Here is a 24,112-nt window from a genome sequence, read left to right as displayed (position 1 = left end):
TGCACAGTAAGGTAGTGAGAGAGGAAGTAGGTGAACAGTTAGCTCACTGTCAGTAAGCAGTTAACAGATTAGTTAGTAGATTAGTTAGTGGTTAGCAGCACTGTCGGTAAGTAGATAAGGTAGTGAGCTGTCTGTGAGCTGTGAGCTGTTGACAGAGAGGTTAGGCAGGTGTTGACAGTGTGTGTGGCCAAGAAAGGGCCACCTAAACCGCGCACGATCGTCGCCTTAAAAAATAATTATTATTATTATTATTATTAAAAAAAAAACCGAAAATATTTAAGCGTGAGTGACTGGGGGGCTACACTAAAATTCTGATCGAGATCGGGATCATTTCCCCAAGCCCAAGCTCAGGCCCAGGCCTCAGTCCTCAGTCTTATGATATATACTAGACTCACTCTTATATATATATACCCTACCCCCTCAAGAGGGAATGAGAGCATGTGGGGCAAGTCCTCCACTCTCCTCCCTTCTCTTCCCACTTGCACCCTTAGACTTTCTAATTTGGGCTTAGTTCCCTACTAGAAATTGACGGTTTTAGGGATTCCGAGGGCATAAAGTGACCAAACGGAGGGCTGTAAAGCACGACACGTCCCTCTGACCAAGACGCTCGTTTTGAGCTATCATACGTTCTATTCTATAGCTGGGTCAAAAAAAAAAGGACCAAAAAATCAAAAAAAAAAAAAAAGAAAAGACTTGGTTGCAAAACACCCAAAAATACTAGGTGAGCAGCCTTCACGGGCACTCACTGACACTCCTAGGGGATCCAAGTCATATGAACCTACACTCTGGACGAGTGTTAGAGCACGAGCATATTGGTAGTGCCTCCATTTACGCGGGCACCCATTATTCCTCCACCCTAGGTTCTGGACCTTCGGCCGGGACTCAAGGTAGCGCGACACAAGATTCTCATATCGCGTTTAATGATTCTTCCTCTGACTACGAAGTCATGGAGGGGTATCCTACACCAAACCCTAATAGTTCAAGTCAAGACATGTATGCCATGGGCCCACGGCCCGGGTCCAGCGTGTTTAGCCGCTTAAAAGAGACCCTTAGTAGAGCTACTCGCTCCGAACATGCGGTTAATGAAATAAATGAAGGGAGTGGGGAAGTAAATTCGTCATTCATGCCTAAAATAGACCCTATGCTTCTTGAGAGTGTGCATGTGAATGTTCCATCCACTGCACCTCCTGATCCTTTAGGACTATCTCCCTCTGAGGTTTTACTACCCGATGGTAGGAGTCTTGCCGAAGTACAAGAGATTGAACGCTATATGCAAGCAACAAGGGAGAGGGAAATTGAGAACCTACGAAGGCTAGAACAAAGTCGATCCCTGAAAGCAAAGGTTCCTATGACAACAATCATGCCAGCCGAGCAACCGAGTGCTCCCAAGGTAGCAGTCACGGAGGGGCAAGCGATGGGGAGCAATAATGCTTCCACTTCGAGGGAAACCTCCAGCACGCCAGGCCTAGATGGGATATTCCTAAACGAAAATTGGGAGTATGACCTACAAGCAGAAGCTTTAACTGATCGGTACACAGGACACACCTATCATGTGGATTGGTTAAATGTTCTACAATCCACATCGGGTGCTACTAGCATAGATGAGCAACAACAGAAAGTCTGTGATGTCCTCCATAGGATTGTCGAGTTAGAAAGACAGAACACAGGGATCAACATGCCTTCAACAGGCCTAATGAGATTCTTGGATACGGGAAAGGCCAACCAACCAACCCTATCACAAATGGAGACTCCCTTAGTGAGCCCCATTGATCCTCCATATGTTGTTTCGCCAGGGGCCTCAGTACAATCTGAGCCCACAAGTGGCAGCTTTACCTTCCCAGATCTAGCTCATCTTTCTCTTAATGACACTACGGCTACCATGCATATCCCAGTGGTGAGCATGACAAGAAATACACCATGGAGTTCATTTGTTAACACTGCGCCGATGCCTAGTAGCACAGTGCCCCCAACTATACCTACATGTATGTATCAATCATGTGCACCTGTCGTACCTCAGCCTCATATAGCTCCTACACCTCCGATTATTCCAAGAGCTTACAATCCACAATGGAATTATCCAAGCTCTTATACAAGTGGAGCCATGCCATTTAATAATAACATGAAATATCAGGCACCCCCTATGCCTAGGGCCACGCCTGTAAACTTTGGACCACCGTCTGGTACACCACCATACGAAATATGGGACCCAAGAGCCGCGCGTATGCCAAGGCCAAGGCCAACTCCCATCTCACATGTGGTTCCAGGAGCACATACACCCATTATACCTGCTCAAATAGGAGATTTGGCAGCATTTGCTCAAACTATCGGTCGCTCTATTGCGGAAAACATGCGTAGTGCACCTGATAGAGAGCTTAGGAGCAAGGCAGTTCAAGTAGCTAAGCTCACACAGAAATTCAGTGGAGACGGAGATGCTAGAAAGCATATGGAAGTCTTTGAACATGTGTGCGATTCCTTGGAAGAGCACAATGAGCTACATAAGTGTAAGGCTTTGAGTTTGACCCTAAGCGGAAAGGCTGGAGATTGGTATAGAACCTTAAGAGTAGAAGAGAAAACGATCTACTCTACTCTTAGGAGACTGTTCTTAAAAGAATACATACAAGAGGGAGTACTTTGGGGTGTAGCCTCTCAGCTCCAGAAAGCCCAACGAGAAGAAGGTGAATCCGTGAGAGACTTCATTAGTCGCCTAAAGAATTTGAATTCTCGATGCAATCCAAACGAGCGATTCAACAACAACCAATTGCTCGATAGATTCATTAGGAGACTACGACATGAAAGTATCTATAATAGCCTAGTCATTAGAGGTATCACTACTTGGGAAGCAGTCACCATGAATGCAATCCAATTGGAGGATAATTTAATGATTGCAAGAGAAAGAGTGTCTGCCGAGCCGAAGTCTAGTAGCTCGCAAGCATCAGGGCATGAGCCAATGAAGATAAAGCCAATCGTGAAAGAGCAAACGATATCTGAGATGACTTTGGCAGATCTCACCAAGGCCATCCAAGAAAGCCTTAGGGATAATTGTGCTCCACAAAACACTCATATGTATCCAAGAAGGGAGCAACAATGGTGCTCAATTTGCTTGGGCCCACATACTACGAGTGAATGCCCTACTTTCAGAGTAAAGTTTAACGGGACTTGTAACGCGTGTGGTAGGTATGGCCATCAAGCGAAGGATTGCCTAATGCTTAAACGCATCATGAAAAATAGACCGCCTATAGCTTGGGCAGACTCACCTCGAGTTCCTGCATTGATGCCTACCCCACCCATGGAGCAACAGTTGCCATTACAGCACATGGTCCCTAGAACCCAAAATGTGGTCCAAACCACGCCGTTGCCACCTCCAGTGCTAGGACCGCAACCCCCTCATCCAAGAGTGACACCTATGAACCAAATAGGTTGCGAGTCATCTAGTACTTATGTAGATTGCGAAGAGGACATAGACCCTAGTATCACCTATGGAGTCGACATGCTTGAGGAGTGTCCCATGTACTATATGGAAGACCATTGGGGACAAATCAAACCGGTATATCAAGCTACTGCGCTAGCAGCAAGAGGCCAAAACATTAATAGTTTTGCCAGGAGACCACCTCTTCAGTGCTACGAATGTGGTGGACCACATCGAGTAGCTGAGTGCCCCATTAGAATGCAAAAGAATGCTGCACTAATGCAAACAAGTCAAGGGAGTGCATTGGCAATGCCAATACTCACTTGTAATCGTTGTGGCATAGATCATTTGATCGCACAGTGTCCTAACAATCCAAACGCACCGAAAATCACACCATTGAACATAATAGAGATTGTTGATGGGACACCACCAACTATAAACATAGCACCAGTGAATGCACTCACACGGTCAATGCTCCAAAAGCAAAATTACATCCTCGAAGAGAGAGATGCTGCATCCATTGGCCGAGCGAGAAAGAAGAAAACACGAAGAAAGAAATCCCTTAATGCTTCTAGCTCAAAACCTAGTTCAAAGACTAACATAGGGACAGGAGAGGATCCCGTGTATATGAATGACCCTGAGGATGACTCAGATTCGATAGAGACCACGGAGACCAAAACTATTACTACAAAGGAAAAAGCCAGTGAGGAGGATCACGAGAGGGAATTACGACGAACACCAAAAGAGTATTCAAAGTTAAACCACCCAGTTGCGAACCCCCAAGATAAGCCACGAGAGACAAAAAATGAGGATTGCAAGAGAAAGATTGGAACCTATCCAAACCCAACAGTGGAAATTGAACGAGTCCAACAACTGAGGGGTTTGGTGGAAGAAACTCAACGAACATTAGAACCTAAACCCAAACATATCCAGATGTCGGACACAGTGTTTCCCACACAAGTTCAACCTCACAAGAACTACAGGCCGTTAGCTATACTCAGTATCATTCGGGAAGAGAGTGAGGGTAGGACATCTGAAAGTGGACACACACCTTTCCTACTAGAGAGAATGTTTGGTGAGGGAATGTCCGACCCCCTTGAGGAAGTGGAGATTCCATCTTCACCATTCTCTTGTCAGGGTCCTACGTCCCACAAGATGCCATTAAATGTTGCCAAATTGATAGATTTCATGTCTTCAGAAGTTAGAACCACCATCATGTCCAAACTATATAAAGACCCCGAGCTAGTCTCAACTCTTCGAGCCTTCCTCAATGGAGAATTACATGCCGGATTACCACAGTTTGCACATATGAACAAACCTGACTCGGTAATGAATGATGAGGAACATTTAGCACCACCATCTGACCTAGCGGGACATGAATCTGTAATTGAAGTACCCGTTAACAAGTTGGGGCAATACTTTGAAGGTGATGAATCTAATGCTACTCTACCAATCACTACTAAAGGATTAACTGTAAAGGGGATCCTTGACGGTGGTGCGGGAGTCAGCATGGTGACAAAGAGTTGTTGGGAGTCTATGGGGCGACCTCACCTTGAAGCCACAAGCGTAGTGGTAAAAATGGCTAATGGATCTATTGTTACGCCTATTGGAATGCTAAAGGATCTCAGAATCAAGGTCTTGGGACACAAGGTAAGGAAGACTTTCATTGTTATGGATTTTTCCAAGCATCCTATGTCATTTGAGATGATCTTAGGGCGTCCATTCATGAGGGAAGAAAAAATGGTGCATGACTGGTCCAAAAACCACGTCTACTTACAGTTCCAAGACTCTGTCATTCGAGTTGATCTTTTAAGTGGTCGAACGCATCCTCTAGGAAATAAATTCATCATTGATAATCGATCAGACACAACAATTCACTCAGCTCCGTTACAGTATTGTTACACGTGTAACGAAGACACGGATATAGGGGAGAACTCTCCTTATATGGATATCCTACCCGGAATGGCTGAGTCAGACAATGTCGATTGGGTGCACCTAGCGGCAACTATAGATACATGGGGAGCTAGAGGAACAACCTGGGTAACACCAAATGGGGAAGAGATACCACACATTGCACCAGTAAACATGTTAGGTGTAGCGCATGTAACATCCGATGATAAGAAAGAGGCACATCTACCTTAGAGTGAAACTGATGATTCCTCAAAGGCTTCAAGCCAATACACATCAGAAACGGAATCTCAGGGAGAAATGGATTCAGAACCTGAGGAAACATCGAGTGAGCCAAGTATAGAAACTGAACACTCAAGGCCTAGTACGACCATCTATGGTAATTTATATGAGAGTGAAGAAGATACAAGCAAAGACCTATCAAGCGAGTCGAGTTCAAACATTTACCAAAATCAAAACCTTAACAAGAAACAAAGGTCATATAAGAGACGACGATATCGAGCAAATGTGAGAGCGAGGATCAACAAGGAAAGATCTACTGCAGAATGGCTTAGCTATCTAGGGGCATGTGATGCTCATCGAAAGCTAGTAGACAATTGGGGTGAACATCTCCAGAGTGTCATGTGGTGCAGCCCGCGACCCATTGACCTCGCTCAATTGGAGGTTACAAAGCCGAAATTGAGTCGAACTATAAGAAGACGTCAAAACCGAGAGTTAGCACAACAACAAAAGGAGGCAGAACTAAAAGAAAAGTCTCCGTCAGGACAAGAGCCTGCTGACTTACATACGGCTCCTGAACATTTTAAATCTTATACCACGGGGGAGCGAAAGGTTGTGTATGCCAAAGCCCAACGAATACCTACCAATGGAAGCAGTGGAGTCTATGATGGTTCAGCGGTAGTTAAAGAGATAGAATTAGCAGAACCAGGTGAGGAGTCTAAACCAGTCTTTATTGCTCAAGACCTTACCGAAACTGAAGAGGCTGTACTTAAGGAGCTCCTCAAGGAATACAAGGATATCTTTGCTTGGACATATCATGACATGAAGGGCGTTCCACCTTCTGTGGTGCAACATACAATTCCCATGATCAACACTGCTAAACCCGTCCAGCAACGACCCTATCCAATGAATCCTAAGTATGCCAAAATTGTACAAGAGGAGATTGAAAAACTTATCCAATGTGGATTCATATACCCTATTGAGCACTCAGAATGGGTTTCTCCAATAGTCATTGTGCCAAAAAAGAATGGGAAACTAAGAGTGTGCGTGGACCTCAAGAAAGTTAATGCAGCTACTAGGAGAGATCATTATCCTTTGCCATATTCAGAACATGTGCTTGAAAGAGTTGCGGGCAAGGAAGCTTATAGCTTTTTAGATGGGTACTCTGGTTACAATCAAATCACAATTGCATTAGAGGACCAAGCTAAAACTGCTTTTATCACAGAGTTTAGAGTGTTTGCATTTCGTGTTATGGCTTTTGGCTTAACGAATGCCCCTGCTACATTCCAACGATTAATAAACACTGCGTTTAAAGAATTTCTAAGGGAGTTTTGTGAAGCTTTCCTGGACGACCTTTGTGTTTATTCTTCTTGGGAGAAGCATTTGTTATATCTACACGAAAAATATTTGAAAGGTGCAGATTTTATCGCATCTCATTGAACCCTTTCAAATGCCAATTTTGGGTTAAGCATGGAGTCATTCTAGGGTATATAGTGTCCAAGAACGGGATATCCACAGATGAGAGTAAGATTAAAGCCATTGCCGATTTGCCACCACCTACGAACTATAAAAGAGTTTAAAGATTTATGGGCCATGTTGGTTATTATCGAAGGTTTATTTTAAACTTTGCCGAGATAGCGCGTCCATTGTACAAGCTTCTTATCGAGTTTCATCGGACGGAAGAATGTCATCAATCTTATGAGTTATTAAAGAAGGCCCTAACAAGTGCTCCAATCCTGCGAACACCTGATTGGAATGTACCTTTTCATGTGCATATTGATGCATCAAATTTTGCTATTGGGTGTGTTCTAACTCAACCAGGAGAACATAAATTGGACTACCATATTAGCTTTGCAAGTCGCCAATTAAATGATGCCGAGATGAACTACACTACTACAGAGCGGGAAGGTCTAGCTATGATTTACGCAGTAAAGAAATTTCGCTATTACCTTCTTGCTACCAAGTTTGTGTTTTATGTTGATCATCAAGCATTGCTATATTTGGTAAACAAGCCGTGTTCCACAGGTCGAATTACACGATGGTTTTTAATTCTTCTTGAGTTTGACTTCACCGTTGTTGTGAGGCCTGGGAGGAAACATGTCATGTCGGATCATTTATCTAGTATCCCTAATGGCGAAGCTCCTACGGGGGTTGATGATGAATTGCCTGATACTCCTTTGTTCATTGTTGAGACAATGCCTGAATGGAGTGAAAAGATTGTTAACTTCTTAGTTAATGGTTTTCCACCCAAAGAGCTGCGAAAAGATATAGCTCGAAAATTAATCAAGCAATGCGAACCCTATTGCTTATTGGCTGGAACTCTTTATAAGAGAGGAAAAGATGATGTTCTTAGACGCTGCACCCGCAAGGATGAGTATTTATATATTCTACAAGAGGCACACATGGGCGTAGCTGGTGGTCACTTTTCAGGAAAGTTGACTGCCCGAAAGATCTTACAGTCAGGCTATTGGTGGCCCACTCTGTTTAAGGATGCATCACTTTTTGCAAAGGGATGTGATGAATGCCAACGCTTCAACAAGCCACAAAGAAGGGATAGGATGCCTCTACATCCCATCAAGGTAACCCAACCATTTGAAAAGTGGGGCTTAGACTTTGTAGGACCGATTAGTCCGGCTGCACGTAACACGCAATCACGATATATCATTGTGGCTACCGACTGTGTAACCAAATGGGCTGAAGCAAAAGCAACACGAAAGGCGGATGCAAAAACAACAGCTGAGTTCCTCTTTGAGAACATTATCACAGGTTTTGGATGTCCCTTTAAACTTGTGAGTGACAATGAAACTCATTTTATAAATGAAGTAATAAAAGAACTCACATCAAACTTCATGATATCTCACCACAAGTCTACACCCTATTATCCCCAAGCAAATGGCCAAGCTGAGAGTACCAACAAAACTCTCATCTCCATTTTGACAAAGACAGTCGAGGCTCATCGCACTGATTGGGACCTAAAGCTTACATCAGCTTTATGGGCTTATCGTACTGCGTATAAAGTTGCTATTAATTGCACACCCTTTAAGATGGTGTATGGCCAAGAAGCAGTTATGCCATGGGAGTTTGTCATTCCTAGTCTTCGAGTAGCTTCTCAAGAAGGTTGGGAGGGTAACCCCTTAGTGGAGCGATTATATATCCTGGAAAGGCTAGACGAAGAGAGGCAATTAGCTGTGCGAAATGCTCTAGTGGAGAAGGATAGGAGAAAGAAGTGGTTTGATAGCCATTTAAAGGATAAAGACATCAAGGTTGGTGATAAAGTTCTTATGTACGGGGTACGTAATGAAAAGAAGAAATTGAAATACGCTGGTAAGGGACCATATCGAGTGTGTGAAATTACCCCGCAAGGTACCATTCGTGTGGAGACTCTAGATGGAGTTGAAACCATTGGATTCCTTAATGGGAGTAAATTCAAAAGATATTATGATCCTCTAAGCCAGGAAGAGTTGCAAGCCATCCATCAAAAGAAGGCTGCCAAGGAACAAGCAGAGCTTAAAAAAATCCAAGCAAGAGTTGAGGCTCGAGAACGACAACAACGTCTTAAACGCCAACGAGAGGCTAATCTGGGAATCACGCAAGCATTTTTCGAGGACACAGATGACGACTCATTAGAATCTGAGCCACCCCTACGATACCCAATTGAGCTAAATAGCCCCTATGGGAAAGTACTATACAATGTCTTATTAGATAAGGGAGCTAAACACAATTTGTTATCCTATGGAGTTTGGTGTCAATTAGGGAAACCGACCCTATCCCCGAGTACGATGCAAGTCAAGGGCATTAATAAAAAGAAAACTGCTATTCTTAGAGTCCTTCAGACCCCTGTTGTCTATGACAATGGAAGCATAGTGCAGAGGTTTCTAGTCATGCCCGCGGGAGCTATGGAAGGCAACGTAAACCTGGGACGCACGTGGATGTTGGCAACCAAATGCACTATTGATTGGGATACTGGTAGTGTCACGACGCGACCACCGACTCTTACCCCTATCATTCAAGCAAAGTCACCTACGTTGCAAACTCTAGCAAAGTTGAAGGATAGCCAACATTCACAAGCCAAGGTGGTTAACTCGTCTTTGCCGACTACCCATGAACCTAGCACTTCAACACTTGTAGTTGCAGCAAGCAGCAATATTGCAAGACTCAACCTGCACGACCTAAGAGTACATACCAATGGGTCCCCAAGGCCTTACTTCCAACTACCTCAACCCTCCCATCCATTCCAAGAAAAAATTTCCCCGGAAAACCAAGAGCGCACCCTAGGAGAGTCAAGACCAAATCACGATGGATTCCAAAACAACTATTAGAAGCCCAAAGCTACTATGATGGAAATGAGCAAATTTGGGTACCTAAACGTAAAATGTGTCCTTCCCTATTGACAACAAACCCATATGAGTCAAACAGTGTAACGCTAAAGCCAATGGCAGACCGTGGGAAGGGAAAGATCACAGAATGCTACACACCTAGTCCAGAGCTAGTTTGGGCTCCAAGGCAAAACCAATTTATTCCACCTAGCTCAGGAAGGGGGGAGTTCCATGAAGCTTCTAGCTCCTCATGTAATACATCCATAGAAGTAAAAGCTTCTACACAACCTCCATCTATAGTAGTGGACCTCCATGAAGCTACAAAAGAATCCACACCTCCCAGTGTTCAAAAATCACCTGATGAACCACTTCAAGTTCGATCCTGGGAGAGTACCTTACCACCCTTGCAACTTGACGAGGCACCTAGGGTAATAGAAAACTACTGGCAAAAATCCTCACCTATTACCAACTGGAACAATTGGTTTCAAAGGGTGACAACATCATTTCAAACGGTATCATCTACCCAAGGAAGGGGGGAGTGTTTGTGAACATCCATCATTCACTTGCTTCCCTCTCAACCTTTCTCCCTGACCTCTTAATCTCCAATCTTCGGGAATGTATATATAAAGCCTTATACTCACAAAAACAAGATAAAAAAGTAAAAGAGCAAGAGCCATAACACAAATCATAAAAACAAATTATGCACAACAACACGACCCTTGTAATATTTGCACTCTAACCATCATCTATTTGCGTGTACAGATATGGCTAGTACGCTAGAGTCATCCACTCCTGCCTTGGGTGAGAGGTACCCTCGTTACTTTTCACAAATATTTCACATGGTCTTTCCAGTGCTTGCATGTGAATGGGATTTGATAGGTACGCTAGCATGTGAGAAGAATTTTGAGGAGTTAGAATGGCTGATACGTCTCTTGACCACGTCTGATCCATACTTAGTAGAGAGCGTTTCTCCCATTGCACAAGCCTACCCTTTTGACCAAGATGACTATAGACGTCTAGTGACCTTCTTAGTAAACATGGGCACCTATGATGAAGAAGAAAATTTAAAGGACTACACGGATGGCACATATGGTCTCATGGATGATGACTTTGTTTATCTCGACGACGAGGATAGGGGTTTAGCCTTAGGGTTTCCCCCCAACCTCTACAATATCCTATTCCCTTGACTCTCTAGGGGGAGTACAAATAATTAGGTTAGGGTTCCTTATGTTTTCTGTTGTGTTCAATAAGAGTTGGTACCTTTTCCCACTAATGTGCCTCCTGGAGGTATTCCTTTTGTTTCCTAGTGTGTACAGGAGCGTGTTGCTATTGATAGGATTTGGACCTTCATGGAATCTTTATCTCGACTCACTCTTCAAATCAAGCGCGACCATCGACACAAACAGGTGTTTCTTGTCCATTAGCATTGCCCCTTATCTTTTTTGCATCTATGATTGTCTACTTCAATTGTGATTGATAGCCTAATATTCACCGCATTTGCTTAGTATCAAACATTTGATTCAATGTAATTTTTTGTCATAATCACTTGTCTAGGTTTAAAAATCAAGCAGTCCGACTAAGCTAGTTTGACCAAGTTAGGTGTTAGAAATCTTCTCTTAATACCATGGGGAATGCCTTCCTAATAATCAATAGTTATTTAGGTTCTTAATCCGATTTAGGCAGCATTGTGTGAAATGTACTAGGGCTTTCTAGTGGGCTTGACCCTATTGACCTTTCGCTTAAGTATTATAAAGGGAGTTCACTAGTGTGATGAGCCTGAGGAGGTGTATCAGTGTTATATGACCCCCCAAAGTTACAAAATTAAAATGTTGAAAATGAACAAACAAAAAATCAAAGTGCCACATTGTAAAATCTTAAGCTATAAGAGAAATCTCCGCTTGATTTGGTACTTCACTCACATGTATTGCCTATGGTACTAGAGCCCTAAAGGTTCCCAGTATGGGCGCTTTTCCTTGAAAAGCAAAAAACCCAAGGCATACAAAATAAGCACACACATCAAATTAAATCACTGTGAAAACACTTTGGGGGGTCAAAGAAAAGGTAATTAGTCAGGCGATGATTTCATGAGAAATTCTTTTTATGATAGCTTAACTACAAGGTCTTCTAGATATAGCTTCTAGTCAGCCCTCGAACATGAATACTTGGCTCTCGCGATTAAACAACTTAATTGACCACAGAAAATTAAGAAGCTTACCAATAGTATTAATATTCAATCTCTAGTGCCTTTCGACCGTCAAATTAGCGACCCCAGACTTGTTTAATTTTTTACCTTTACATCTGTTTATGCATTTGATTACATTGCAATTTCATGTTCATTGCGGACAAATTGTTTGAAATTCTTTTACCAATCAATTTGTCTACCTAAAACTGCATATGCTTTTTAATCACTTATGAGAATGCAATTACTGTGCCAATGTTGTTTGATTTTGCAGTGACTGAAGAAGGCTAAGGACATTCATCTCAAATGCTCTTCCACCTCGACGAACGAGCTTCAACTCAATAGCTTCCGAGGACGGAATCTACATCAGGAAGGGGGGCATGTTAACCCTCACGGCTCACGGACACCCCATCACCTACGACGGACGTGTATTATGTATTTGGTAGAGTCAGGTACCGGGCTTGTCGGACCAATAGGAAAAGGGTAAGAGTGATCGCCGATGAGAGGCGCACTCTAACTAGGACATTCAAGGGATTAGTTGGCTAAGCATGGACGTCCAAGTGTGAATGGGGTGAGCTCATATAAAAGCCAACTAAACCTAAAATTCACTCATTCTCTCATTTGTGCAATAGAAGAGTGCTCTTGCTCCATCTCCATCTTCATCTTCTTCTTCTTCACCTCCTTGTGTGTGTGTATGTGTGTGTAAGAGAGAGAGAGAGAGAGAGAGAGAGAGAGCACGATCGAGCATTGCGGCGGCACGACGGCGGTGAAGCGGTTGAGCGCGACGTAGCGGCGTCTCCTTCTTCTTCGCGGCGAGGAATCCTCCACGGCAGGAGCATAGAGCGGTGAGTGACACACCATTGCCCTCTTTTGAGCTTACTAGTTAAGCTAGTTGTGTGCTTGGAGCCGTCTATGGCTCGCACACAATGTTAGGCAAGGCCCTTGCTTCGACAGTGCGGCAAGGAGCGCACAAGTAGGAAAGATGATTGATGGATATACTGTTTGCAATAGGAAAGAATGTCTGCTAGGGAAAATTTAGCTCGGCATGTTCATTCTATTTCCAATGTTGAATTAGTCATGAACCCCCTCCTGATCACAAGGGGCAGAGTTCTTGGTTAAGGGCTCTTAAATCCACGACTACTGGTTAAGCGGTGGATACCCATGTCTACTGGTAAAGCGGTGGGAACCCACGTCTTGATTTCTATGCGGTGGAAATGTCCATGTCGTGCTTTCTATGCAGTGGACATACCTAGTTGTATGGGCAGCTAGGCGACAACGGGAGGAGTAAACTCTCGCTGGAGGGGGGATATTGTACCTCCAGAACATTGGATTTTAATGAATAAGTTTGAGTAGAATTTTTACTAGGGTACTGTCTTGGTGCCGCTTTGCAATACTGATTGAAAGGCTGTCTTAACGAACATTGTGATTCGGAATCTAATCAAAGAATGTTTATGTTGAACAATCATTGTGGTAGTAATTAGGACACACAAGGAAGTGTGAGTGTGAGGATGGAAAGTGGGGGCTTGGAGCTTGCCAATGCCTATGAGAAGGGTGGTCCCGATTGGTCGGGAACTCTCTGTCCCCATAGTGTTTAAATCAATACTAGTAGTACTCATTGCCCCTAGAGCGGCGAAGTCTCAAGTGTACGTGCCTCTGAAACATGGGGAAAAAGGCACTCGGGATTTTTCTCCTCTTGGAAGGTGGGTCTTAGGATCGCTAGATAGGTTAAGTACACTTCCCCTGCGAGGTGGAGCTAGATCTCATTACTAGTAGGCTCGAACTCGACTCACTTTGTGATGAGAGATCGTCCGCTAGTTGAACCCTGAACCACTTTGTTTGCTTCCATTATAGATCTAGTGGCCACCAAGTTCACCATCAGATCCGCCGTTTGATACGGCGGGGTGGGGACCTCACACCTGGTATCAGAGCCATAGGTTTACGAACTGAAAAATGATGTTTGAAATTTTAAAAAAATAAGGGATAGTAGGATAACTCGTACTCAAAGCTTGAGCATAATGTTTCCTAGAATAATGACATTGGATTTGTCTAGTAGATTGTCTCTTGAGTGATGTTAAAGAGTTTTACTCGTTGAGCTTCTTGGGATTCAGTAGGTTCCACATGATGTTTTTTTGAGAAGTCGTTGGTGCGACTAGTGCTCAGGTAGCCTGTTGATGCACATAAAGTTATAAGTATGGATCAAAGCTCTCGAGTAAAGTTTTTACCATTATTTATCGGACAATTTTGGATGTATTCAATGGAATTTAAACTAATGGTGAAATGGTTAAATCCTTTGTGATAGATGTACAGATTAAGTAGGCTGGTTAAGCCCAAAAAAGTTAGATCTCTTCTTGAGTATGGAAAAGCCTAGGTTCATTTGAGAAGAGTGCTATAGTAATGAGTTTTATACCATTAGATAGGTACCGTCTACTGCGCTATATACCGCCGTTCAAGAGAAAAAGCTTCTCCTTAAGCAAGCTCAGCCTCGAACCTTTAAAGACGAAGGGATTAATGTGGAGAGAGATACGGAAGTGTGGATGTAAGCAATGGACGATTACTTCAAAGCTGCAGGAACCCAACTCGTGAATCAAACCATGCTTACGATGTTCCGCTTGTCTGGCGATGCCAAGATATGGTGGAAGCAACATTGCAGGGACTTGGATATTAAGGGATCTTCCCAATCCTGGAAAGATATCAAAGCTGCAATAATGGGACATTATTTACCATCTTCCTGTAAAACCTTGAAGATGAATGAGTTCTTTTCACTTCGGCAGCTGACTACATCTGTTGAAGAGTATTATGCAAAGTTTGTCACTCTTCGGAGATATGCTCCTAAGATGACCTTGGAACAACAGGTGGCGAGGTTCTGCCAAGGGCTAATTGACCCTTTGAATACCCGGTTGGAAGCTCTCAAACCGACAACACTACAGGATGCCTTGTTAAGGGCCAAGCCGTTAACTAAAGAGATTCAGAGGGCTACCCAAGATAGTCAATACTATTTGTCAAAGAGGGCCAGGACAGACAACTGGAGTAACAGACCAATCAACCCTGCACACGACCATTGTCCGGTAGTAGCTACTACGGCAGCTACCGAATTTCCCAATATAAGATGCTTTGAGTGCCAAGAGTATGGACATTACAAAAGCCGATGTCCAAAAAGGATTTCCCAAACATCCGATGCTAATAATGTACCTCTGAACGTCAACTGGCGAGGTCAACCAAACGGAGAGGAGGCCAAAGAAGAGGAAACATAGGACAAAGAAGCGGAGCTTTCGCTAATGCTGCAGTGAGACAACCAACTGTGGGTGACGAAGCTGATGAGAGAGCAGCTCTGTATGCTGCAATTGCTAATCCTAGTGAGCAATAATTCAAGCACCAGGATCTCATCAGAGTTCAGCAGAATAAGACGCATAAAGCTAAAGACTATTCTATTATCAAAGGATGTCTTTACTTTAAACAAAGGATATATGTACCTAAGTAGTTAGCATAAAATTTACCCAGATGTATTCTTGAGACGAGGATATCTCAAATTCTTCACGTTGGGGAGTAGGTAAGGTCTCCAACCCCGAACTAAAAGAGCACCATTGTACCTTGAAAAGATCATAATAAAAAAAGTTACTATTTTTAGCAGTTTTTCAAATTCTGTCAGTGCCATGATGTTTAGAATGTTTTAAAGCTTTGAAATGTGAAATAAAATAATTCTTGTGAAAAAAATTTCCAAAAATAGTAAGTTTTTGGTCACCCGATTTGTCCAGTTTTGACCGTGTCGAAAAACTGCAACCGTGCCCCGAATTTGAAAAAATGCATTTTCGGACCCCGGAGGGCTGCTAAATATGACAGGTACTCGGGCCAGTACGCCTTAGTTAGAGCTCAGTATAGCAATTTACGGCATTAAAATCCGACTCGTATGACCCGTTTTAACCTAAAATCAATTTTTCCAAAAATTGAGCGGGAAGGCACCGGAGCCCGAGGCTATGTGTGGGAACAGGCCCTAGGCCACTCCGGGTCAGCTTTAGCAGCTAGGGGACGCCTTTTGTCCTTGTGGGAGTCTTGAGAGAGTTTCCAAGCTTGCAACTAAGTGTGAGAGTCAGTTAACCAAGCCAACTAGACACTTGGTGGGTAGGAGACTGGACTTGCTTAACTGGAGTAGCTCCCAGATGTAAATAGCAAACAGGGTCGATTTTCAGCTTGAGGAGGCCTATTTAAACGTGTGCTCACACACACACATGCTCACACACACCTAGTACACACACACCCAGTACACACACACCTACACACACCTTGGGGAGGTGCTGCCGACACAGTTTTTGAAGGAGAAGCAAAGGAGGGAAGTACTACCGAATTCTCATCTGGAGAACTCATTTGGATCAAAAAATCGAGAGGATTTTCAGCCCCTAATCACGATAATCATGATTTAATTTATGCTCTTCAGTAATTCTCTTTATCATTCTCTTAATTCCTCGTCTACTATGCTTAATCCTAGCTATAATTCCCAATAGCTGCTCTCTAAATCTCCATAGCTATACTATACATAATCATCATCCAAATAGCTAATTATGTAGCCATTCATCACTCTTAATCAATGATTAATTCTAGATTAGAAGAGATTTCTCTCTCTAAACAGCATAGTAATTAATTGTCAGCCGGTAATGATGTAGATTTGATGAAATTCTTTCTTTTACCACTCAATATTGTTGTAACTAAGTTAGATTCAATTTTCTCGTACATTAAGATGTGATTAAGGCAAAATTAATCCATCATTAAGCCACTAAGAAGAGAATTTTCTCTCACCTATGCATGCGAAAATTATGCATCTTTTTAATTGCACTAGAAAAGTGATTGAGCTTGCTTAATTCATCTCTCTTGTAATTTAATTAGTAAAATTCTGAAATCCTTAATCATCTAAGCCAAGTGATTAACTTTAGATCCGGTTCCCATAGGACAAATAAAGTATTATCCATAAAATTACTATGTCTCGAAGGAAAAATCTAACCCTCTTGCATAAGGGGGATTGTTCAATGATTCTAATCTATCAATTGCATTGTTATGATGCTCTTGGACCTTAGCTCTTTTCTTCAAGTTTATCATTTAAAGTAGTGAATATAAAATGGCCCCGGTTAAGAGAACTCGCTTCGGTGGTGCCCACGATCGCGAGGCGGGAACGAACAATGTGAATGGAAAAGGAAAAGCTCCCATGGACGAACAAGCACCGGCCATCTCACGAACCATTGACGAAGAAATGGAAGAGTTAGGTCACAATTTCATTCAAGTTGTTTAATTTAACATTGCACACATTTAGCTAGGAAAGAACATATCCCCAAACATGTTGGAGAAATCTGACGGAAACCTCGGCATTTGAATTCATTTGTACATTAAATCTAAAGTAGGAAAGAAATGATTGATGGATATATTGTTTGCAATAGGAAAGAATGTCTGCTAGGGAAAATTTAGCTCGGCATGTTCATTCTATTTCCAATGTTGAATTAGTCCTGAACCCCCTCCTGATCACAGGGGGCAGAGTTCCTGGTTAAGGGCTCTTAAATCCACGACTACTGGTTAAACGGTGGATACCCACGTCTGCTGGTTAAGCGGTGGGAACCCACGTCTTGCTTTCTATGCGGTGGGAATGTCCATGTCATGCTTTCTATGCGATGGACATACCTAGTTGTATGGGCAGCTAGGCGACAACGGAGAGAGTAAACTCTCGCTGGAGGGGGGATGTTGTACCTCCAGAACATTGGAATTTTAATGAATAAGTTTGAGTAGAATTTTTACTAGGGTACTGTCTTGGTGCCGCTTTGCAATATTGATTGAAAGACTGTCTTAACGAACATTGTGATTCGGAATCTAATCAAGGAATGTTTATGTTGAACAATCATTGTGGTAGTAATTAGGACACACAAGGAAGTGTGAGTGTGGGGATGGAAAGTGGGGGCTTGGCTCAGGTTGCCAATGCCTATGAGAAGGGTGGTCCCGATTGGTCAGGAACTCTCTGTCCCCATAGTGTTTAAATCAATACTAGTAGTACTCATTGCCTCTAGAGCGGCGAAGTCTCAAGTGTACGTGCCTCTGAAACATGGGGAAAAAGGCACTCGGGATTTTTCTCCTCTTGGAAGGTGGGTCTTAGGATCGCTAGATAGGTTAAGTACGCTTCCCCTGCGAGGTGGAGCTAGATCTCATTACTAGTAGGCTCGAACTCGACTCACTTTGTGATGAGAGATCGTCCGCTAGTTGAACCCTGAACCACTTTGTTTGCTTCCGTTATAGATCTAGTGGCCACCAGGTTCACCATCAGATCCGCCGTTTGATACGGCGGGGTGGGAACCTCACAGTTGGAGTCCTTATGGTTTCCCCTATTATTCTTCAACTCCTCGAGTTGCACCAAATCAACCAACGAATTTCAAGGATGGTGGAACTACTAGAAAATTTCACCTTTCTTGGAGTGAGAGAGAAAGCCTTGCAGTTCCAACAACAATTTGACAACATCTATGCCTTGGGGAACTACATAGAAAGATCTCTCTAGCCGCGGGATTTCTCAAAGATAATGCTATGCAACGGTGGAGTTTCATAGCTACCCAACTGCATGCTCCAACGACTTGGCAGTCCGAAAACCTCTAAACGACGCAGGCTGCGGTTTAGGGAACGTTTAGTTATAAGCCGAAAATCTCTAAACGACGTAGGTTGCGATTTAGGGAGCGTTTAGTTATAAGCTAGAAACCTTTGATTGTTAAGAGAGAGCTTTGGACCATTCTCTAGAGTCATGCGGTACGAGGATCAGAGATGCCTGGGTTTGTTTTGGCTCGAGCTGCGCAAACACAGAGAGAGCCTGATGAGAGGAGAGACTAGCCAGTCTCAGAGACAGATCACAGACTTCTTTAGAGTTGCCATTGGACAACAGCTGAGCTCGTCGCCTTACACCAAAGGCACACTGATCGACCGAGCGACTCAGCTGGGATGATCCAGACGCCCACGACTGCGGAGGACTACACAGCATCGACCGAGGCTGCATCAGAGAATTTGGAACACTTTGGCTCGACATGCACGACGCTCGATCAAACTACTGACCATGGAGGAGATTGATGAGGTCCGCCAGCGACCGATGCTGGATCTCCTGTGATCTAGCTATCCCAGCTAGCTGTTTAGCTGTTGAGTTCACACCTAGGAGTTAAGGATTCCATAGTATTTTATTTTGTCATTCTATCATTTTGTCATCTTGTTTACTCTTGTTACTTTGACTTTGTATCAGATCCACCACATTGTAACTTTCTGGTCTCATAGGTCACTTTGGCCTTTTGAAGACGTTAATATAACATTTCATTTCATTTCATCTCTCTCTCTCTCTCTCTCTCTCTCTCTCTCTCTCTCTCTCTCTCTCTCTCTCTCTCTCTCTCTCACACACACACACCCAAGTGTGGTTAATTGGTTATGCCATTTCCCTCTTGAATATCAGGTCTTGAGTTCAACTCTCCTCATCGGCTAGATCTTTAAGGTCTCTTGGGATAGTTTCCTACGACGTTAAAACTCTCTTCTTCTTCTTCTTCTCTCTCTCTCTCGTCAATAACGCAAAGTTACATTCAGTAATCCAAGGGAGGAACAAAGAACTGTGGTAGTGTAATTGCTCTATTCTACCTTCTCTCTCACTTGTACTGCATCTCTGACAATGTTGCCACATATAAGATTATCTGGACTGTCAAAAGAAAGCAAAGAAACTTAAACCACATGCATGTCTTTGCTACCAGTGGGATAGATGGTGTCTAGGTAAGATCTTGTTAAACTCTCCTTTTAAGTTTTTTCTCTCTCAAGCTTGTAGTCATCCCTCTAGAGAAAATTGCAACCACATGGATAAAGTAGCACCAGCTTAACTCTGGCATTGATGGTTGACTACCAAACAAAACCTTCATCCCTCATTTGGCATCATGCAGTGTACACAATAAGAGTGAAATGGCAAAAGTGAAGATCTTGTTAAACTCTCTTTCAAGCTTGTAGGCAGTCATCCCTCTCGAGAACATCACAACCACATGTATAAAAAATTATCAACTCAACCCTGGCATTCATGGTTGACTACAGAAAAAAACCTTTCTCCCTCATTCAACATCATACAATACACACAATTTTGATGTGCGAAGGGTGAGATGGTGAAATTGACTCCCTTGGATGACCCATTGTCATTTCACATAAATGATGAGCTAATACCTCGTAAGGAGTTCCCAAAGCAAGGCAAGGTAGAACTCATTGTATTGCAAAGTATCACCATAGCAGCTCTCATGGCGATCCCATGGAGAAAGATAGAGGCCAAAGGAGAGACCTGCTTGGTGGGCTGCGGAGGAAAGCTCCGCCACTAGATCACCCGCTCCAGCTCGCCAAGGACTGAGTGCCACGCTGTAGTTAGTAAAAGAGGAAGGCCACAAGCAAAACCCATCATGATGTTTGGCAGTTAGAATGATGCGCGAGAACCCTGCCTCCTTTGCTGTGCTGACCCACTGATGTGCATCCAGCGCTTGTGGGTAGAAGAGAGAAGGATCTGCTTTGCCCGTTCCCCATTCCGAGTCTGTGAAGGTGTTCATGCCAAAATGGAAGAAGAGAGCGCGCTCCGCTGCTTGCCATGTCACCTGCCGCGATGAGGGTATGGGCAGCACTGGTAGAGGCGGAGTAGCTACTGCTTCTGCCGCTAACGCATGCCACAGCACTACGCAAAAGCCCGCCCACCAGATCATCGACCATTTTTTCCACATCCCCGCTTCCTTCTCGTGTAGACTGGCCTCCCCAGTGACTCTTCACCATCACCATACAACCACCTTCCACTAGGCCTACATGCTTATTCATATTGCTCTCTCTCTCTCTCTCTCTCTCAACACCATTTGTTCAAAGTTTACATCTCAATTGCAAGCTTCAATGTAACCTAGAGTATTTTCTCACACACCATGAAGCACCATAAAGTTTTGAACTAAGGCCCAAGTCACATGTAAGGGGCGGTCATCCTCTACGTGGCTGGTTGGACATTTATTAGAGTGAGAAAGTTGTCGGCACTCTCTATCACTCAAGGGGGAGAGCGAGATTCATTAGTAGCCATCGTCTTGGGAGAAAATGAGGTTCACTCATTGGCTATGGTGAGAACTGGCCAGGGATGGGGGAGCTCTACCCCTTGGACATTCTTGTGTCGATCACGGTCATGACATGGACTACCACATGAGCTCGTTCACCGTCCTTGTGTGATTAGGAACGGCACTACAGAATGCGGAACAAGCCAATCAGGTCTTGACTACACTTGGCACAAGTTGGACGCAGGTGGACGGACATCTTCAATGCTGATGTGGACACGTATGGGAGAAAGTTGTGATGGTAACAAGGGATGCCTATTGAAGCCATCTTCAAAGTAAGGTGATGTGATCTTGTATCAGAGCACCTGCCTCCCCTAGCCTTTCTTATCCTCGAGGTTCGTTGGCTTTGTGTTGACTATTATCTCCACAGAATATGAATCAAGAAAACAGACTCAATGACATACCTCCCTTAGAGATAGACCACATGGTTGTACATGACAAATATGAACACCATAGTATGAGATATATTAGTAGCAGATGTCTCTTACATAAATGGTAGTGTCACTAGTTGTTTCATTCACCCATTTCTAAATTGAGGAACCCAAGCAAGCATTTTTTGTATATTTATACTCGTGCTCTGAGCAGTGGAAAAGGTACTTTACTATTGGAGGTGGGCTGAAGGAGGTGGATCATTTGTGATGTTTCATCAAGAGATGATCATTGAATGTGATGTAGAGATTTTGATGTGAACTGGATTGTTTGCACGAGTGTAGGTTGAAGCTTAGAGGTATGTAGATTTCCTACTCTTGCACAATTCATCACACCCTCTTACACATGTATATGAGGTCAAGAGTTTCCATTTACAAAACAATAGTTGTGGAATGAGTAAACAACATTGTAAGTGTAGCTATCTCCTTTTTATATGTGTATAGCCAGACGTATATTCAAAGTGCTTGCCTCTAGTGACCCAAAATTTAAACAAGTCTCGGGCTATCACCCATGTAGCATGTTACGCTCTTATTTTTCAAGTCACTTTAATAGCAAGAAGCTATACCACAGGGGTGCTATGTACCTCTTAATTAGTCCCTTGGAGTTCTAGGTGGTTTATTTTGAAGTGTCTTTAGACTTCCATGTTTGATGCCTACGTGAAGTCCCTTTCAAACAAGATGAAGTGGGTAGGGGACAAAAGTAAAGTTTCCTTCACATTGGATGTATGGGTGCCCTTGAGAGTGAACAACCTAAGGTTATGTTTTAATGAGGTTTAACTACCACCAGAAGGTGATTTGATCTATAGCGGTAACAAGTTGGATGCTTGCCCTTACAAAATAGAGCCTTAAATCTACGTGCACAACAAGGGGCTCAATAAACTCACCTTGCAAAAAAAATACACTTGGTGAGCTCACTTCCTCTCAAAGGGAGCTCCTCTTTAGACAGAGGATGTCGTACACCGACCAATCACTAGAGTAAGACACAATTGCATTTTGCATTTTGTTCTTGCACTTTGCAGTCATGACTTCGAGTAAAACTTAATACAACAAGGAAAACATTAGCATCACACACAAGTGGCACACTATGCAACATCACTCATATACATGAGTTCACAAAGGGATGTTTGAAGATTAAAGGCAAGGGGCTTTGTTTCTTTAGCTCTTTTGCTTCATTAGTGCAACTGTGTTCACGAGGTGACACTAGAAGAAGTAGGAATCTAGAAGCAAAAGCCAATGAACTCAATAGCTGGAACACCTGGAAGGAGAAAATAAATAAACAAGAAATCAAAAGGGTGGATATGCATGTGCCACATGTGTTTTGAAGCCAATAGGCTTCAATACATCAAGACTGATGTTCCATGACCTATAGGTCTCTTCCACCTAAATTATGCAAAACTTTGTACTGAGTGACATGATGAGATTCAAAAAAACTAGTAGCTTCTGAGAAGGAACACTAAGATATTACACTAACCCACGTTGAGAGTTTTAACCTAAATAATAGATATGAGCAGCTTTTTGACAATGCCATGCATAGACTCTACATTGTGATGCCAATTCTTATCATACTAAATATGAAGTTGGCCTTTCAAGATAACAACTGCATATGGACTAATCTTAGACAATCAATCCTTCCACACAACATTAGCATAGTCACTTGAGACTCTTCATCCAGTGGGTAAATTATTAGTGATTTTCCTTTTTACATTAACGTTGTGCCACACTTATCACAATGTTGTGAACTAACAAAGCAACCTAGCTTTAATCACCAAATATGCATGAGAATCTCATTAGGATTATGTCATTCATTGGGTGTGGATTGCAAGAGAACCTAGATACATTGGAAGCATTGTTGATACTCTTTTTCCACTTGCATGGGCTTGTTGTAACACTAAAGACCCACTAACAGCAAGCACTTATGAGATTATCTATGTTAAAGAGAGAATAGATGCAATATTAGCAAGAGCAAAAGAAGCATAGCAAGAGACTAGCTATGAGCAAGGAATTTCTATTCTACAATTTGTGACCCATAGAATTCTGCACTTTTTTATCTTCATCTGCTTCCTCCGATTCAGCAACTATACATATCGGGATAGCCTCAAGCCAAAACGAATGCGGAAAAGCTTGACTTTTGACCATACATCGTGCCATTTCTATGAGAGACATGTTTTTCCTCTCAACAACACCATTTTGTTGAGGTGTATACGGAACTATACATTGGTGTTTTATCCCACGATTAGCCAAAAATGCATTAAATTCATGAGACATATAATCCCCCCCTCGATCTGAATGGAGGGTGCCCATAGTACATTTCGAGGCATAGCTAGAAATTGTTTGAAGCACATAAACACTTTGGACTTTTCTTTAAGCGGACACACACATGCATGCCTGGAGTAATCATCAATGAAAGTCACGAAGTAAAGGTAATTGCCCAAGGACGGAGTTTGCATGAGCCCACAAACATCACTAATGCACAAGTTGCAACCTGCATGTGGCCCTAACTGAACCTTCTTTTGGAAACTTCGAACGTTGCATCTTACCCAAAATACAGCCTTCAAAGACAT

At 43.0% G+C, this 24,112-nt stretch overlaps 1 protein-coding gene across 1 annotated transcript in view; it reads right to left on the bottom strand.

Annotated features, from left to right (window-relative positions):
- The window catches only part of LOC147451490 (alpha-L-fucosidase 1-like), a 28,188-nt gene extending 7,364 nt beyond the window's left edge, over window positions 1-20,824 (bottom strand). Inside the window, exon 1 of the mRNA XM_086520384.1 lies at window positions 20,219-20,824. Within this exon, the coding sequence (XP_086376510.1) occupies window positions 20,219-20,757 (539 nt within the window). The 5' untranslated portion in view covers window positions 20,758-20,824. The remainder of the gene's footprint in view (window positions 1-20,218) is intronic.
- Between the last annotated feature and the right edge of the window lie 3,288 nt (window positions 20,825-24,112).

This window comes from Adiantum capillus-veneris, chromosome 9 (assembly GCF_014529385.1).
Source record: "Adiantum capillus-veneris isolate H3 chromosome 9, ASM1452938v2, whole genome shotgun sequence".
In the NCBI taxonomy this organism is placed as follows: Eukaryota; Viridiplantae; Streptophyta; class Polypodiopsida; order Polypodiales; family Pteridaceae; genus Adiantum; species Adiantum capillus-veneris.
This window is presented reverse-complemented; position numbering and strand designations above follow the sequence as displayed.